Consider the following 18,868-nt stretch of genomic DNA (forward strand, 5'->3'; position numbering starts at 1 on the left):
AACTTCTACCGTTGTTCCCTCCACGTTCACACCACCCTCACACTCATCAGCCGTGGAGAGGAACAACCGCAGGAGGAAATGAAACTAAACACGGACTGATCAGTGCTGGTATGTAGTGTTGAGGTGGTGCTCAAGGAATGTTCTACTGTAGTCCGGGCACCAGTTTGTTCAGCTAACATGCCACTCCCTTGTGCTCTGTGTTGTGTTTAGTTGGACAGGAGTGGCAAGGAGTGGAATGAACTCTCACCAGACTGGTAACCAGACGAGTTCTACATAGGATCTCGTTTGGTTGAGGTTGGAGTTGTTAGCGTTCTGTCAGGCTCATTGTCGGTCTTTTTTTGTCCCGGTTATCACCTTGCGTCTCAGGTCGTCGCATCGAGCTGAGTAGTCCGATCACTACACACAGCTAACCCACATCAGATAGACAGCCTACAGTTTATAGTAGTCAGGCCTACTCTGCGATGCGTCTCTGTAGCAATTAGAGTCTTCTCTTGGGAGTCAATGTGCCGTAACCATTGACCATGAATGGCTGATGTCCTAAATGATATGGCCAGTAACTCACTGCTGTTGCTGTCCCAGAGAAATGGCACCGTAAGTAAGACCATATCAAAGGCCAAAATCTATTTGAATCTGCTTCCTTTGGAAACATACAAGTTTAGTGGAGGCCTTCACTCTGAGACCGTTGTTGGCCTCATGCATATAGGAACACTACTTCTCCCTGTGTCCCTCTGTCTCTGTCTCTCTCGCTCAGCTCTGTTTTCTCTATTTTCCAGAACTGAAACTATGAGAGAGAAAACATGCCTTAGCTTAGTCCATGAGAATGTGATCTCCAGTCTGCTCCAGTCCCCCTGAGCTACGCGGGCAGTCAATGATGAATTAACGATAAACCTTCTCCTAGTGTTGTTGTGTGTCTGACTTGGGATGCGTTCCAAATGGCACCTTATTCCCTTGGGCTCTGATCAAAATAGTGCACTCGGTAGGGAATAGGGTGGCATTTGGGATGCAGTCTAGGCGTGGACTTGTTCGGACCGGGTGTGTGGAGACATGGAGGAACCTATTGCGTTGTTGTTTTGTTCCTTCATTTCTCTGTTTGGTTTCCTCTAATATGGATCCTAATGCTGTGTGTGTGTGTGTGTGTGTGTGTGTGTGTGTGTGTGTGTGTAGGAATAGAAGAACGTCTTGTTCATTCCCAGCAGTCCTCTGTTTGAAAAGGCTTAGTGTGCAGGCAGACAGACAGGTTGGGGTTTGAAAAGGCTTAGTGTGCAGGCAGACAGACAGGTTGGGGTTTGAAAAGGCTTAGTGTGCAGGCAGACAGACAGGTTGGGGTTTGAAAAGGCTTAGTGTGCAGGCAGACAGACAGGTTTGGGTTTGAAAAGGCTTAGTGTGCAGGCAGACAGACAGGTTGGGGTTTGAAAAGGCTTAGTGTGCAGGCAGACAGACAGGTTGGGGTTTGAAAAGGCTTAGTGTGCAGGCAGACAGACAGGTTGGGGTTTGAAAAGGCTTAGTGTGCAGGCAGACAGACAGGTTTGGGTTTGAAAAGGCTTAGTGTGCAGGCAGACAGACAGGTTTGGGTTTGAAAAGGCTTAGTGTGCAGGCAGACATACAGGTTTGGGTTTGAAAAGGCTTAGTGTGCAGACAGACAGGTTGGGGATTGAAAAGGCTTAGTGTGCAGACAGACAGGTTTGGGGTTGAAAAGGCTTAGTGTGCAGACAGACAGGTTTGGGTTTGAAAAGGCTTAGTGTGCAGACAGACAGGTTTGGGTTTGAAAAGGCTTAGTGTGCAGACAGACAGGTTGGGGATTGAAAAGGCTTAGTGTGCAGACAGACATACAGGTTTGGGTTTGAAAAGGCTTAGTGTGCAGGCAGACAGACAGATTGGGGTTTGAAAAGGCTTAGTGTGCAGACAGACAGATTGGGATTTGAAAAGGCTTAGTGTGCAGGCAGACAGGTTGGGGTTTGAAAAGGCTTAGTGTGCAGACAGACAGGTTGGGTTTTGAAAAGGCTTCGTGCGCAGACAGACAGACAGGTTGGGGTTTGAAAAGGCTTCGTGTGCAGACAGACAGGTTGGGTTTTGAAAAGGCTTAGTGTGCAGACAGTCAGACAGATTGGGGTTTGAAAAGGCTTAGTGTGCAGACAGACAGACAGATTGGGGTTTGAAAAGGCTTAGTGTGCAGGCAAACAGACAGATTGGGGTTTGAAAAGGCTTAGTTTGCAGGCAGACAGACAGGTTGGGGTTTGAAAAGGCTTAGTGTGCAGACACAGGTTGGGGGTTGAAAAGGCTTAGTGTGCAGACAGACAGGTTGGGTTTTGAAAAGGCTTCGTGTGCAGACAGACAGACAGGTTTGGGTTTGAAAAGGCTTAGTGTGCAGGCAGACAGACAGATTGGGGTTTGAAAAGGCTTAGTGTGCAGACAGACAGATTGGGGTTTGAAAAGGCTTAGTGTGCAGACAGACAGGTTGGGGTTTGAAAAGGCTTAGTGTGCAGACAGACAGGTTGGGTTTTGAAAAGGCTTCGTGCGCAGACAGACAGACAGGTTGGGGTTTGAAAAGGCTTCGTGTGCAGACAGACAGGTTGGGTTTTGAAAAGGCTTAGTGTGCAGACAGTCAGACAGATTGGGGTTTGAAAAGGCTTAGTGTGCAGACAGACAGACAGATTGGGGTTTGAAAAGGCTTAGTGTGCAGGCAGACAGACAGATTGGGGTTTGAAAAGGCTTAGTGTGCAGACAGACAGATTGGGGTTTGAAAAGGCTTAGTGTGCAGACACAGGTTGGGGTTTGAAAAGGCTTAGTGTGCAGACAGACAGGTTGGGTTTTGAAAAGGCTTCGTGTGCAGACAGACAGACAGACAGGTTGGGGTTTGAAAAGGCTTTGTGTGCAGACAGACAGGTTGGGTTTTGAAAAGGCTTCGTGTGCAGACAGACAGACAGGTTGGGGTTTGAAAAGGCTTCGTGTGCAGACAGACAGGTTGGGTTTTGAAAAGGCTTCGTGTGCAGACAGACAGGTTGGGGTTTGGAGTGTTTGAGCGTCACGTCATCGGGTTACCTGGAGGAGAGGAGATCCAGTGGCTCATAGTAACAGCAATCTTTAGCAAAATGTCTGGGACTGAGGGTAAGATCCATTCATGTGACTAGAGGATTATTAAGGTCAAATGTTTACGGTAGTAACCGATAATGACATTTTTTTCCAGTTTGAATTCATATCAACGACGGGAGGCTCTGACCTCCCCAGACAGTTCTACCAACGCATAGCTAGTGCCCATATTAAGATGTTCTCTCTCTGTGGTATTTCTCTCTCGTGATAATTGGCTTCCTGGAAAAACCCCAAGGAGACACTCTGTTGTTTATAGACAATATATTTAATGGAGCTTAATTAGAATGAAGCCGTGTTGCAGAGCAGCTGTGTACACACCGAGGGAATCTGCGAGGGGAAACCATTCAACACAATAGCAGACTTAAGAGCGAGAAATGCAGTGAGAACGACGAATCTGACTTTATAATGGCTGATTGAGGTGGAATGTCTCCAGTGTTGGAGTGCAATGGGTTGTTTTTTTGTTTTTTTAAACACAGATGTACTTCGTTATACTGTGTGTGTCTCGTTCACAGACAGAATATTACCATTTGGCTCTGGGTGCTGAGATAAGTATGTGTGTTGGACTGGGACCACGAGGCCCTTACTGATCAACAGGCTCTACATTAATGATCCAACAACCCACGGATGTTTGGTGACTTGAGCCCATCGTCACTAGCCTGGTACTATCACAATCACAATAGGATTATAGTCCCTTAGCGCCTGTGTGGGGGGGTACCAACTCACCAGGCACCGCTGCCTTCCTCGTCACTACCGAGAAGGCTTACCACACCCATGACCGTCTGGCGGTAAAAGATATGAGTGGTGTGATGATTCATGTGTCTCTAACCCACTGTGTTTGGTCTGTGGGGTGGTACCAATGATTATTGGGTGGTTGGCTGGCTGACTGGGTAATGATGAAGTGAAAAATGTGACAGAAATCGGTTGCCGTTCGTAGTTTGGTTCATCATTGTGTCTCTTACTTTTTACGATGTTCGCCAGCAAAGAAGCCCTCGGTTTGCCAAACAAATCACTGTCAGGTTGACAGTGTGCACATTCGTGTAAATGGAGAGCAATATTGTGATGAGTTCTACTTTCGTTTCTCTTCAGGTCTGGTGGAGATTCTGTTGATGCACCCTCTAGATGTGGTGAAGACCAGGTACGTCGCCCTATAAAACACACACACACACTTTTAACCTAAATCCAATGGCTGGATGGCAGCATTCGCACAAAACTGAAAGCGCGATCCACCGCATTAACCCATGGAAAGAGTTCTGGATATATGGCTAAATTACCGTGTAATTTACAGTGTAGTTATTCCTTCAGCAAGGCAATCAAACAAGCGAAATCCCAGTACAGGGACAAGGTGGAGTCGCAATTCAATGGCTCAGACACGAGACGGACGTGGCAGGGTCTACAGGAAATCACTATAGAAAGAAAAGTCACGTCACGGACACCGACGTCACGCTTCCAGACAAACTAAACACATTCTTTGCCCGCTTTGAGGATAATACAGTGCCACCATCGCGGCTCACTAACAAAGACTGCGCTCCCCTTCTCCGTGGCCGACGTGAGTAAAACATTTAAACGTGTTAACCCTCGCAAGGCTGCTGGCCCAGACAGCATCCCTAGCCACGTCCTCAGAGGATGCGCAGACCAGCTGGCTGGTGTGTTTACGGACATATTCAATCACTCACTATCCCAGTCTGTTGTCCCCACATACTTCAAGATGACTACCATTGTTCCTGTACCCAAGAAGGCAAAGATAAATCCCTACCGCCCCGTAGCACTCACTCCTGTCACCATGAAGTGCTTTGAGAGACTAGTTAATGGCTGCAATCCCGTTAACGGGATCGACATGACAACAGCCAGTGAAAGTGCAGGGCGCCAAATTCAAAACAACATAATTAAAATTCCTCAAACATACATGTATTTTATACCGTTTTAAAGGTAATCTTGTTGTTAATCCCACCACAGTGTCCGATTTCAAATAGGCTTTACGGCGAAAGCACCACAACCGATTATGTTAGGTCACCACCAACTCACAGAAAAACACAGCCATTTTTCCAGCCAAAGAGAGTCACAAAAAGCACAAATAGAGATCAAATGAATCACTAACCGTTGATGATCTTCATCAGATGACACTTATAGGACTTCATGTTACACAATACATGTATGTTTTGTTTGATAAAGTTCATATTTATATCAAAAAGTCTGAGTTTACAATGGTGCGTTACATTCACTAGTTCCAAAAACATCCAGTGATTTTGCATAGCCACATAAATTCAACAGACATACTCATCATAAATGTAGATGAAAATACAAGTTATACACATGGAATTATAGATATACCTCTCCTTACTGCAACTGCTGTGTCTGATTTTTTTAAACTACGGAAAAAGAAAACCATGCAATAATCTTAGACGGCGCTCAGAAAAAAAGAAGATTATCCGCCATGTTGGAGTCAACAGAAATCAGAAATGACTTTATAAATATTCCCTTACCTTTGATGATCTTCATCAGAATGCACTCCCAGGAATCACAGTTCCACAATAAATGCTTGATTTGTTCGATAATGTCCATTATTTATGTCCAAGTAGCTACTTTTGTTAGGGCTTAGGTATACAAGTCCAAACGCTCGTGCAGGTCCAGCATAACATCGGACAAAAACTTCACAAAGTTATATTACAGGTCTTAGAAACATTTCAAACTAAGTATAGAATCAATCTTTTTTATCATAAATCTTCAATAACGTTCCAACCTGAGAATTCCTTTGTCTGTAGAGAAGCCATGGAACGCAGGTCACTATCATGTGAATTGCGAGTGACCAGCCCTTGGCTCTCTGCCAGACACCTGGCTCATTCAGCTCCCATTCAGCCCCACAACACAGTAGAAGCCTCATTCAAGTTTCTAAAGACGGTTGACATCTAGTGGAAGCCCTAGGAAGTGCAACTTCATCCATATCCCACTGTGAATTCAATAGGGGCTGGGTTGTAAATCAACCAACCTCAGATTTCTCACTTCCTGTTTGGATTTCTTCTCAGGTTTTTGCCTGCCATTTGAGTTTTGTTATACTCACAGACATCATTCAAACAGTTTTATAAACTTCAGAGTGTTTTATATCCAATACTAATAATACTATGCATATATTAATTAGCAACTGGGACTGAGGAGCAGGCCGCTTACTCTGGGTACCTCTGGGCAGCTTTCATCCACGCTACTCTATACTGCCCCTGCAGCCATATGAAGTTAAGGATCAAATCACCTCAACCTTACCTATTAACCTAGACCCACTTCAATTTGCTTACCACCCCAAATAGATCCACAGACGACACAATCGCCATCACACTGCACACTGCCCTATCCTATCTGGACAAGAGGAATACCTATGTAAGAATGCTGTTCATTGACTACAGCTCAGCATTTAACACCATAGTACCCTCCAGGCTCATTATCAAGCTGCAGGCCCTGGGTCTCAACCCTGCACAGTGCAACTGGCTACTGGACTTTCTGACGGGCCGCCCCCAGGTGGCGAAGGTAGGGAACAACATCTCCACTCCGCTGATCCTCAACACTGGGGCCCCACAAGGGTGTCTGCTCAGACCCTCCTGTACTCCCTGTTCACCAACAACTGCGTGGCCAAGCACGCCTCCAACTAAATCATCAAGTTTGCAGACAACACAACAGTAGTAGGCCTGATTACCAACAATGACAAGCCTACAGGGAGATGGTGAGGGCCCTGGGAGTGTGGTGCCAGGAAAATAACGTCTCACTCAACGTCAACAAAACAAAAAAGATGAACGGGGACTTCAGGAATCAGCATAGGGAGCACCCCCCTCTCCACATCGAACGGACAGTGGTGGAGAAGGTTGAAAGTTTTAAGTTTCTGGGCGTACCCATCACAGACAAACTGAAATGGTCCACCTACACAGACAGTGTGGTGAAGAAGGCGCAACAGCACCTCTTCAACCTCAGGAGGCTGAAGAAATTTGGCTTGTCACCCAAAACCCTAACAAACTTTTACAGATGCACAATCGAGAGCCTCCTGTCGGGCTGTATCACCGCCTGGTACGGCAACTGCACTGCCCGCAACCGCAAGGCTCTCCAGAGGATGGTGCGGTCTGCACAACGCATCACCGGGGGCAAACTACCTGCCCTCCAGGACACCTACAGCACCCGATGTCACAGGAAGGCCAAAAAGATCATCAAGGACAACAACCACCCGAGCCACTGCCTGTTCACCCCGCTATCATCCAGAAAGCGAGGTCAGTACAGGTGCATCAAAGCTGGGACCAAGAGACTGAAAAACAGCGTCTATCTCAAGGCCATCAGACTGTTAAACAGCAATCAATAAATCAGAGAGGCTGCTACCTACACTGAGGCCCAATCACTGGCCACTTTAATAAATGGATCACTAGTCACTTTATACAGTGCCACTTTGAATAACGGCACTTTAATAATGTTTACATATCTTACTTTTACTCATCTCATATTTATATACTGTACTCTATACCATCTATTGAATCTTGCCTATGCTGCTCGGCCATCGCTCATTCATATATTTGAAGAATCCCTTTAGATTTGTGTGTATTAGGTAGTTGTTGGGGAATTGTTAGAATACTTGTTAGATATTACAGCACTGTCAACTAGAAGCACAAGCGTTTCGCTACACTCGCATTAACATCTGCTAACCATGTGTATGTGACCAATACGATTTGATTTGATTTGATGACAGGGTGACGTTTTTTTGTTGAATTCACATTAGTTGACAACTCAACCAAATGTCAATAAAAACTAGATGTTGAACTGATGTCTGCGCCCAGTGGGTTGGGCCTATATTCTGGAGTGTTTCTCATACCAGGGCTTTTCCCCCGCTGCTTAGCTCAGTGGGGCTGGATCTGGCCAGCACTGTATTCTACCAGTGGTGCAGCATCCCATGCCAAAGCCCTAAACCATTTTGTGGAAAATGAAATGCATCATTTACCCATTCCACCCCACAATGTTTAAGTAATACGTTTTTATGTTTTGCAAATCACTTAAATTTTTTACCTCGTTATTTAATTTGATCCCATCCTTTTTTTCATGGCCTCTGGGTTGCTGCTGAAAAAGAACCAGACAGAGAAAATAAATCTGAGTGCAGAGTTTTGGGGTTGTTGTTTTTTATGTTTTCATTCTCTCGCTCTCTCTCTTTCTCCCTCCCTCTCTCGCTCTCTCTCTTTCTCCCTCCCTCTCTCTCTCTCTTTCTCCCTCTCTCTTTCTCCCTCCCTCTCTCTCTCTCTCTCTCTCTCTCTCTCTCTCTCCCTCTCTCTCTCTCTCTCTCTCTCTCTCTCTCTCTCTCCCTCCCTCTCTCTCTCTCTCTCTTTCTCTCTCTCTCTCTCTCTCTCTCTCTCGCTCTCTCTCTCTCTCTCTTCTCCCTCCCTCTCTCTCTCTCTCTCTCCCTCTCTCTTTCTCCCTCCCTCTCTCGCTCTCTCTCTTTCTCCCTCCCTCTCTCTCTCTCTCTTTCTCCCTCCCTCTCTCTCTCTCTCTCTCTCCCTCCCTCTCTCTCTCTCTCTCTCTCTCTCTCTCTCTCTTTCTCCCTCTCTCTCTCTCTTTTCTCCCTCCCTCTCTCTCTCTTTCTCTCTCTTTCTCCCTCCCTCTCTCTCTCTCACTCTCTTTCCCTCCCTCTCTCTCTCTTTCTCCCTCCCTCTCTCTCGCTCTCTCTCTTTCTCCCTCCCTCTCTCTCTCGCTCTCTCTCTTTCTCCCTCCCTCTCTCTCTTTCTTTCCTGCCTCCCCCTCCCTCTCATGTAATGGTGGCAGTGCTGTGAGGGTAGAGAGGTAGGAGGGTGATCAGGACCCTCACACAGCCATCCATCCATAAACAGGTCGTGGGCTGCTACTTAAGCTTTATAGTCTTTCACAGGCCCAGCAAGACCGCTGGCAAGGCCTCAACCCCCCTGCCCTACCCCTCCACCCTTCCCTCTGCCCTTTTCTCTCCTCCACCTCCACACCCCACCGCCTTCCCCTCCACCCGTCCCCTCTGCTGCTGCCCTCCGAAACCCTCCCCTCCACCCGCCCTCTATAAATTCTGCTGCTTCTCTGTCATTTACAGCAGTAGTTTCTTGGTAAATAGACTTTCGAAGGCTTGCCTTTTTAAAAAGTGAAGGTGGAATGGAGGCCCACGACCAGAAGAGAAGAGCGAGGAGGAGTGGAAAGGCAGGAGGGATAAAAGGAGAAGGTTGCTGGAGCAAGACACTCAGACACACAAACACCTCAGAGACACACGGAGACTGGCCGGGCAGTGTTGTATTAGTAGATATCTGATCCTCTCGGGGCCTGTTGTGTGATTTACAGCCCTGTGTAGAAGGTATAGAGGGTTTTATTACAGGTAAGGGCTGACCACAGCCTGTCTGTCCTCACACACAGGGGTCAGGGTTAAAAGTGCACGAGCTATTTTCTTTGTAATGCCCTTCTTTAAAGAGTGGTAAAAACACCAGTAAAAACCCACAGCTTTATTGAGATGTTATTGATCTGTTTTGTGCCTGTGTGTCCCCGCGTCTCTGCCTGGCCCATGTGTGTGTGTGTGTGTGTGTGTGTGTGTGTGTGTGTGTGTGTGTGTGTGTGTGTGTGTGTCTGCCTGCCCCATCAACCAGTAGCTCTTTGGGGATCCATCTATGTGTTTGTCTTGTTCTCAAAGGGATTTTCCTTTTAGTCTTCAGGACATTGCACTTGATGTCCTTATTCCAGAGGTCTCTGAATGCGGTCTTCTTTAATAGATGGGATAAACAGACAATGTATTTCTATTTTGGAACTGGAACTCAAGAGCCAAGGCCAGAAATATGGAAGGTTTATTGAATCTGCCTCTTTAAACTTCAGGAGCTTTCTGACTGCTGAAGGACAAGCTACACCCCCCCCACACACACACACACACACACCCCACACACACACATGCTTACACACTCGCACTCTCTCGGTTTCTCTCTTTCCCTCTCTGTTTTACACACTCATTCAGAACATCTACACATTAGATTATACACACAGCAGAATGTACACACACTAGCTAGCTAATTGGGACCGAGAAGCCGGAGCTGAAATGTATTAGCAGGCGGGAGGCTTGGAGCTGGCCAGGCTGACTGGTAGCTGATGAGGCCTTCAGACACACACACCTTCACTGGGTCGGTCTCTTTCTCTCTCGCTTTCTCTCTCTATCTCGTCAGCTCGCTCACACTCTCAGCTCTCTCTCTCAGCTCGCTCTCTCTTAGCTCGCTCTCTATCAGCTCTCTATTTTCTCTCTCAGCTCGCTCTCTCTCAACTCACTCTCAGCTCTCTCTATTCTCTCTCTCTCTCAGGTCTCTCTATTTTCTCTCAGCTCTCTCTATTTTCTTTCTTGCTCTCTTTCTCAGCCAGGCCAGGCATGGGTCTTATTAGGGCCTGGCTGGTTAGCTCCTGCTCCTGTCTTTAATGTCCACTGGCCCAAATTGGACTTCAGGCGACTGGAGTAAATTAAGTTTTTTTCCACCGAGCCGCCAAACATGAAAAATCAAAGGGATTTTTAATGGACTTTCTCTTCTGAAGGGGGAAACCTGACAAAATATGTAGTGTACCTGAGAATTCATGTTTACTCATTTTCCCAAAATGAGGGCCCACTCCCCCAAAATGAGGGCCCACTCCCATCTAGTTTGAAAGCAGAGGGAGAATGAAGGGGGGGGGGGGTCTTGAGCAGTAGCAAAGTTGAGACTAGTTTGCGTCCCAAGTGGAGCCCTTTTCCCTAAATGTCAGATATTTGATTAATTATCATTTTAGGATTGAATAATGAAAACTCTTATGTTGACACAAATACTAACTGGTATATGACCATATATCTTTTAACATACACAGTGACTCAAATAATAGCCCTTTCTGTCTCCCGTAGACAAGCCTTTCCCATTCAACAGGATTTGAGCAATGAGCTTTAAGTAGTGATCACTCAGTCAAAATCATGTATTTATTTTTGATCCATTTATTTTCCCTTCGATAAAGAAAGATAAGAGATGTGAGAGCAATGTGTTGTGGAACTCCAGGCTGGCTGTTAGCAGATGCTGCTGCCTGTGTCCTGTGTTGTTTTGGTTGGACTCCCTGGGGGTTTTACTGGCCAGCCCTAGTTCTGACCCCTGTTACACACACACACACACACACACACAATCAGATCAGACCCCAGTTACTTACCTCCAGTAACAACCACATCTATCTTACATCACCCTTTCTTTCTGTCTCTGTCTCTCTCGCTCTCTCTCCTTCTTGCTCAGCTCTCTCTGCTTTTTCTCAGCTCTTTCTCTCATCTACCTCTCTCAGCTCTTTTTCTCCCTCAGCTCTCTCAGCTCTTTCTCTCAGCTTTCTCTCTCTCAGCTCTCTCTTTCTCAGCTCTCTCTCAGCTCTCCCTCAGCTCTTTCTCTCTCTCTTTCTTCTTTCTCTCTCAGCTCTCTCTTTCTCTCTCAGCTCTTTCTCTCTCAGCTCTCTCTAGCTCTGACCCTAGTATTACTCACTTCCAGTAATTACCATCTATGGTGACATCTGAGTGAGTGTTGCAGTTGCACAGATAGTAAATTGTTGATTACCCCTGTCCCTAACCCTCCCGCCACTCCCCCAGAACTCAGTGTCCGTAGAACGAGGAATGTGGCTGTTGTCGGCCTGTTCGTGTGTATGTGCATGCTCCACAGAGACAGTGGGGCTGCGTGGTTGTGCCGTTACAGCCCCCCATTAACCTGGAAAGCACCTAGTTACATGGTTCATGGGCTGGTCTCAGCTCACTTGGAGGTAACAAAGGGTGTCGGGCGGCGCTCTGGGCAGGGGGCGGTGGGGGGCAGTTTGCTCCGGGGCTGGGCCATCTGACTCTGATCAGGCAGGTCCCTAGGCTGGCCGGCCCAACGCTGGGACCCTGGGCCGCTACTCCCTCATTAGAGAGGACTAAACACATACACACAGAGGGAGAGAGACACGCATGTATGTACACACTCGCACAAACACATTAGAGAGGACTAAAGAGCCAACAGCTCCCTTCATGTTAGGATCCTGTTGCATTATAAGCCCCACCCTCTACATATACACTACCAGTCAAAAGTTTGGACACCTACTCATTCAAGGGTCTTGCTTTATTTTTACTATTTTCTACATCGTAGAATAATAGTGAAGACATAAAACTATCAAATAACACATATGGAATCATGTAGTAACCAAAAAGGTGTAAAACAAATCAAATATATATAGTAGCCACCCTATGCCTTGATGACAGCTTTGCACAGGCTTGGCATTCACTCAACCAGCTTCACCTGTAATGCTTTTCCAACAGTCTTGATTGAGTTCCCACATATGCTGAGCACTTGTTCTTCACTCTGCAGTCCGACTCATCTCAAACCATCTCAATTGGGTTGAGGTCGGGTGGTTGTGGAGGCCAGGTCATCTGATGCAGCACTCCATCCCTCTCCTTCTTGGTCAAATAGCCCTTACACAGCCTGGAGGTGTGTTGGGTCAATGTCCTGTTGAAAAACAAATGATAGTCCCACTAAACGCAAACCAGATGTGATGGCATATTGCTGCAGAAGCCATGCTGGTTAAGTGTAACTTGAATTCTAAATAAATCACTGACAGTGTCACCAGCAAAGCACCCCCACACCATCACACCTCCTCCTCCATGCTTCACGGTGGGAACCACACATGAAATCATCCGTTCACCTACTCTGTGTCTCACAAAGACACAACGGTTGGAACCAAACATCTCAAGTTTTGACTCATCAGACTGAAGGACAGTTTTACACCGGTCTAATGTCCATTACTCGTCTTTCTTGGCACAAGCAAGTCTCTTCTTCTTACTGGTGTAAAGGATTCTTTGCAGCAATTCGACCATGAAGGCCTGATTCACACAGTCTCCTCTGAACAGTTGATGTTGAGATGTGTCTGTTACTTGAACTCTGTGAAGCATTTATTTGGGCAGCATTTTCTGAGGCTGGTAACTCTAATAAATGTGTCCTCTGCAGCAGAAGTAACTCTGGGTCTTCCTTTCCTGTGGCGGTCCTCATGAGAGACAGTTTCACCATAACGATTGATGGTTCTTGCGACTCCACTTGAAGAAACTTTCAAAGTTTCTTGAAATGTTCTGTATTGACTGACCTTCATGTTTTAAAGTAATGATGGACTGTTGTTTCTCTTTGTTTATTTGATCTGTTCTTGCCATAATATGGACTTGGTCTTTTACCAAATAGGGCTATCTTCTGTATACACCCCTACCTTGTCACAACACAACTGATTGGCTCAAACGCATTAAGAAGGAAAGAAATTCCACAAATGAACCTTTAACAAGGCACACCTGTGACTTCCTCGTGAAGCTGTCATCAAGGCAAAGGCATACTCTGAAGAATCTCAAATATAAAATATATTTTGATTTGTTTGGCACTTTTTCTGTTACTACATGATTCCATATGCATTATTTTATAGTTTTGACTATTTATTCTACAATGTAGAAAATTGTAAAGATAAAGAAAAACATTTGAATGAGTAGGTGTGTCCAAACTTTTGACTGGTACTGTAGGTCTCACGACACACTCTCCTTTTTCTACACACAACCCTCACTTCCTCGTTATCAATCCCCATGATACTCAATACCCCCTCTCTCTAATCCACACAGTACCCTACTATGTAGCCAACATCCCAACTCTTCCAATAAAAGAAGTTCCCTCTCGGGAACAATAAAGTGTATCTAATCTAGACCATGTCCTTATATACCCCTCTCCCTGTCCTTATATACAGGGGTGGCAGGTAGCCTAGTGGTTAGAGCATTGAGCCAGTAACCAAAAGGTTGCTAGATCAAATCCCTGAACTGACAAGGTAATAATCTGTCGTTCTGCCCCTGAACAAGGCAGTTAACCCACTAGGCCGTCATTGTAAATAAGAATTTGTTCTTAACTGACTTGCCTAGTTAAATGAAGGTTAAAGAAAAAAATATATACCCCTCTCCCTGTGACATAAGTATGGATTGGCTCCTCCCTCTGGGGTTTGACTAACAGTTTTCAGCTCCTCCCACTCCCAGTTGTATCTGTAAAAACCCTCTAAGTATACCTTTCTTAGATTCTTAAGAGTCTGGATAGTTATGCCACACTCACCATGAGTAACACACACAATCACACTCACTCACCCACCAGTCCAGCAGAGACACAACTCTGGTCCCTGATTAGAAAAACCTGGGGTTACCCCTTGCGACAGTATCCATGACAACACAGCCTCCATTTGATCCCAGCATGGATGAAAGTATGTCTCTGCTTGAAGGCTAGTGGATAACAATCTTTGACGAGGGCCTTTGACAGATGACGTCCTGTCCTGTAAGTAACGTGTGTGTGTGTGTGTGTGTGTGTGTGTGTGTGTGTGTGTGTGTGTGTGTGTGTGTGTGTGTGTGTGTGTGTGTGTGTGTGTGTGTGTGTGTGTGTGTGTGTGTGTGCCCGCACGTATATAGACACAGCCTGGGGCTTATTCTCTCCTCTCCTCCCCCTCTCACCCCCGACTGCTGTGTGAACCCTGCTGCCCTCCTGGAGGAGTCCTTGACACAGTGCTCAAACAACAGGCCACAAAGCTCTGAGGGGCTGATAGCTGATCCTTCCTTGTAAAGGAACGTGCAGGTCAGCAGCAGTCAAGTCTCCTCCTAAACCTCTGCGCCCTGAAAGACTCCTCAAGAGAGTCCCCTCTGACGGTGTGAGAAACTCAGCCTCTAGCCAACTTCACTCATGTTGCGGAGTCAATGCGGATCATGTAGAGTAGGGAGAATGCGTTTCTACTTACAGGATCTTATCCTTTGTGCGTGTGTGTGTGTGTGTGTTTGAGAAATGTACTTCCTCTCTCCTCGTATTCAATGAGGACTGCAACTGCGACTCATCCCTGCCTCTGGCACACGTCCCCTCCTTACCTAACTGACCGCCCAGTAAGCCCACGACATAACACCTGCCTCTTCCTCCATCTGTGGACCATATCCACTCTTGTCTGGCGTGGTCTGGTCATATATCAGACCTGTTATTTCAAGATAATCGCGGTTGCATTTCCTACTTGCGTCATAGTCGGGTTGACTGTCTTGCCTATGAAGTACCATCCAGTAGGCCTATATTTGAGGAAGGTTACTGGATGGACAGCTACTGTTATGCTCATCCTATCCTCTCCTTGCTGCGGCGCTGCAGGCCAGTCCTGTCTCTCCCATGGATCAGTCCTGTCTCTCCCATGGATCAGTCCTGTCTCTCCCATGGATCAGTCCTGTCTCTCCCATGGATCAGTCCTGTCTCTCCCATGGATCAGTCCTGTCTCTCCCATGGATCAGTCCTGTCTCTCCCATGGATCAGTCCTGTCTCTCCCATGGATCAGTCCTGTCTCTCCCATGGATCAGTCCTGTCTCTCCCATGGATCAGTCCTATCTCTCCCATGGATCAGTCCTGTCTCTCCCATGGATCAGTCCTGTCTCTCCCATGGATCAGTCCTATCTCTCCCATGGATCAGTCCTATCTCTCCCATGGATCAGTCCTGTTGCTGCTCCTGCCACTACACATTATGACCGGGTGTTTCATTAACTTCATTTGGGATAGGGGGCAGCATTTTCACTTTTGGATGAAAAGCGTGCCCAGAGTATGCTGCCTCCTACTCAGTCCCAGATGCTAATATATGCATATTAGTATTGGATAGAAAACACTAAGGTTTCTAAGACTGTTTGAATGATGTCTGTGAGTATAACAGAACTCATATGGCAGGAAAAAATCCAAACAGAAAGTGGGAAATCTGAGGTTTGTAGTTTTTCAACTCAGCCCCTATTGAATATACAGTGGGATACTTCCTAAAGCTTCCACTAGATGTCAGCCATCTTTAGAACGTTGTTTGATGCTTCTACTATGAAGGGGGGCTGAATGAGAGGGGAATGAGTCAGAGGTCTGCCGGCAGCCACGAGCTCGTGACGCACGGTCATGAGAAAGTTACCTCTCGTTCCATTGCTTTTCTACAGATAATGGAATTCTCTGGTTGGGACATTATTGAAGATTTATGATAGAAACATCCTAAAGATTGATTCTATACATCGTTTGATATGTTTCTACGACCAGTAATATAACTTTTTGGAATTTTCGTCCGACCTTTCCCCTGGAAGTTGCACGCGCGTTTCGATTTGATTACCACACGCCCTAACAAAAGGAGGTATATGGACATAAATTATGAACTTTATCGAACAAATCAAACATTTATTGTGGAACTGGGATTCCTGGGAGTGCATTCTGATGAAGATCATCAAAGGTAAGTGAATATTTATAATGCTATTTCTGACTAATGTTGACTGCGCAACATGGCGGCTTTTTCTTTTGGCTGGTTTGGGCTCTGAGCTCCGTACTCAGATTATTGCATGGTTTGCTTTTTCCATAAAGTTTTTTAAAAATCTGACACAGCTGTTTGATTGACAGGACCGCTATCTAGGTGTCAGTGTCACAAACACCTCAACACATTATGTTACAAAGATTGAATTGTTTAAATACAACAACTGCGTCTGAAATTAGCCGTTTTAGAGTGGCAGTACAGGACTTATGAAAACTCATTTGTTTCAGCGTCTCGGGGATGCCTGGTGGCATCTGGAACCTTCTTCACATTTCTCTTCTCTCTCTCTCTCTCTCTCTCTCTCTCTCTCTCTCTCTCTCTCTCTCTCTCTCTCTCTCTCTCTCTCTCTCTCTCTCTCTCTCTCTCTCTCTCTCTCTCTCTCTCTCTCACTCACACACACACTCACACTCACACAGCGCCGGGCCTTGGGAGGCAGGGGAGCGAGGAGGAGAGGAGAAGAAGGGATAGTCACCGGCAGTAATCTAGAGGCTCCGGTTTTGCCAAGGAAACACTTAGGAAAGTTGTCTTCTGTCTGGAAAGTGCGTGCGTCTGTGTGTGCGGGCGTGCGTGTGTTACAGCCAAGTCATCCCCACTGTCAGAGAAGTCTCCAAAACCATGCAACATTTCCTCTCTTCAAAGTGGTCCTTACTTTCCTGTCCTTTGAGCTGGGTTAGTATGTACTGTGCTATCTCTAGAGATCCTGGCTTGTGCTCGGCACTTCTTCTCTTGCTTTGATCTCCTCTAGCTCAACCTGTACCTTCCACTTATTTTCAAGAAGTTCCGTACTTACTATGACTGTGATATGTGGTTAAGATAGCCAGGTGGTTGTCTCACTCACGTAGCTTTCTTAAGTGCGACTTAAATGTAAGTCGCTCTGGATAAGAGCGTCTGCTAAATGATTAGAATGGAAATGTCAAATGTTCAGCATGGTAGGCGAATCATCATCAGCACGGTGAGTTTTGAGCTCCTATATTCGTTTTCTGCTCTTTCTGTTGACATTGATTCCAAAACGTTCTGTTCATGGACAGCACTGAAGCTCTTTACTGTCCAATTCCTCTCCTACTACTAGTTGACCCTTCTATCACCCATCTTCGGGTCTCTCATCAGCTAGTTTTATGCCGTTCTTCCTGCCCAGAAGTCTGATCATCAGCACAGTGTGATCCAAGGGCTGAGGGGTCACAGCACATGAGGAGAAGACATCTGGGTCCCAGGGAGAGAGAGGCAGCTTCACCGGCCAGATCACTAAAAGTAGACTTCGATTTCGGACGTTTGAAAAGGTCCCCACAACGTCGGTATATGCATTCCTCGGCACTCACAAAAAAAAAAAAAAAAAAAAAATGGTTGCCCAAATAGGGCACTGCGCCACCACAGTTCACAATTATCTAGCAAGCCGTAAGAATACCTGATGATAGTAGACGGAAACAGCGCTTTGTTTTTAATTATTTCGCTTTAAGCCTTCCCCAAACCATAGCCTGAAACTTAACCACTCAGAATGAATGCCGAAACTGTTAACCTTCTAAATGGTTTCTGTTTCAACCCTGTAACCACCAGGAATGAATGTGTCTCGAAAAGATGTTCATCCAAAATACGTTGAATTTCGAAAGGAAATGATGAGATCTTGTTGAGCTTGCCGGTGAAGAACCACAGGAGTCATGTTTTTCTGGACTTACACACACACACACACACTCACACACACATACAGTATATATACACATACACACACACACTCACAGTATATGAGTAGACATCTGGGTCCCAGCCATGGACTGAGGTAGCATCTCAGTGGGGATCCAGACCAGTCATGTTTATCTGTGTGAGAAGTAAAGAGAAGAAGTCCCAGTATGAGACAGGGTTACGGCCAGTAGGAGACAGGGTTACGGCCAGTAGGAGACAGGGTTAGGGCCAGTAGGAGACTGGGTTAGTAGGAGACAGGGTTAGGACCAGTAGGAGACAAGGCCAGTAGGAGACAGGGTTAGGGCCAGTAGGAGACTGGGTTAGTAGGAGACAGGGTTAGGGCCAGTAGGAGACAAGGCCAGTAGGAGACAGGGTTAGGGCCAGTAGGAGACAAGGCCAGTAGGAGACAGGGTTAGGGCCAGTAGGAGACTGGGTTAGTAGGAGACAGGGTTAGGGCCAGTAGGAGACAAGGCCAGTAGGAGACAGGCTTAGGGCCAGTAGGAGACTGGGTTAGTAGGAGACAGGGTTAGGGCCAGTAGGAGACAAGGCCAGTAGGAGACAGGGTTAGGGCCAGTAGGAGACTGGGTTAGTAGGAGACAGGGTTAGGGCCAGTAGGAGACAAGGCCAGTAGGAGACAGGCTTAGGGCCAGTAGGAGACTGGGTTAGTAGGAGACAGGGTTAGGGCCAGTAGGAGACTGGGTTAGTAGGAGACAGGGTTAGGGCCAGTAGGAGACAAGGCCAGTAGGAGACGGGGCCAGAAGTAGACTGGGCAAGTAGGAGACATGGCCAGTAGGAG

The 18,868-nt window shown here is 46.5% G+C and overlaps 1 protein-coding gene and 1 long non-coding RNA gene across 3 annotated transcripts in view; both read left to right on the forward strand.

Annotated features, from left to right (window-relative positions):
• The first annotated feature begins 1,088 nt into the window (after positions 1–1,088).
• LOC127913423 (uncharacterized) lies at positions 1,089–3,158 on the forward strand. 2 transcript variants are annotated; one of them, XR_008085532.1, is made up of 4 exons: positions 1,089–1,360; positions 1,402–2,261; positions 2,765–2,846; positions 2,925–3,158. It is a non-coding gene; the product is annotated as an uncharacterized LOC127913423 (long non-coding RNA). The 2 variants fall into 2 exon arrangements; XR_008085533.1 differs by lacking the exons at positions 2,765–2,846; positions 2,925–3,158 and adding an exon at positions 2,455–2,675.
• A 723-nt stretch (positions 3,159–3,881) lies between these two features.
• Positions 3,882–18,868, forward strand: part of slc25a21 (solute carrier family 25 member 21) — an 86,662-nt gene continuing 71,675 nt past the window's right edge. The window contains exons 1-2 of the mRNA XM_052485223.1: positions 3,882–3,888; positions 4,066–4,222. Coding sequence (XP_052341183.1) covers positions 3,882–3,888; positions 4,066–4,222 — 164 coding nt within the window. The remainder of the gene's footprint in view (positions 3,889–4,065; positions 4,223–18,868) is intronic.

Source organism: Oncorhynchus keta, chromosome 29 (genome assembly GCF_023373465.1).
Source record: "Oncorhynchus keta strain PuntledgeMale-10-30-2019 chromosome 29, Oket_V2, whole genome shotgun sequence".
NCBI lineage: Eukaryota > Metazoa > Chordata > Actinopteri > Salmoniformes > Salmonidae > Oncorhynchus > Oncorhynchus keta.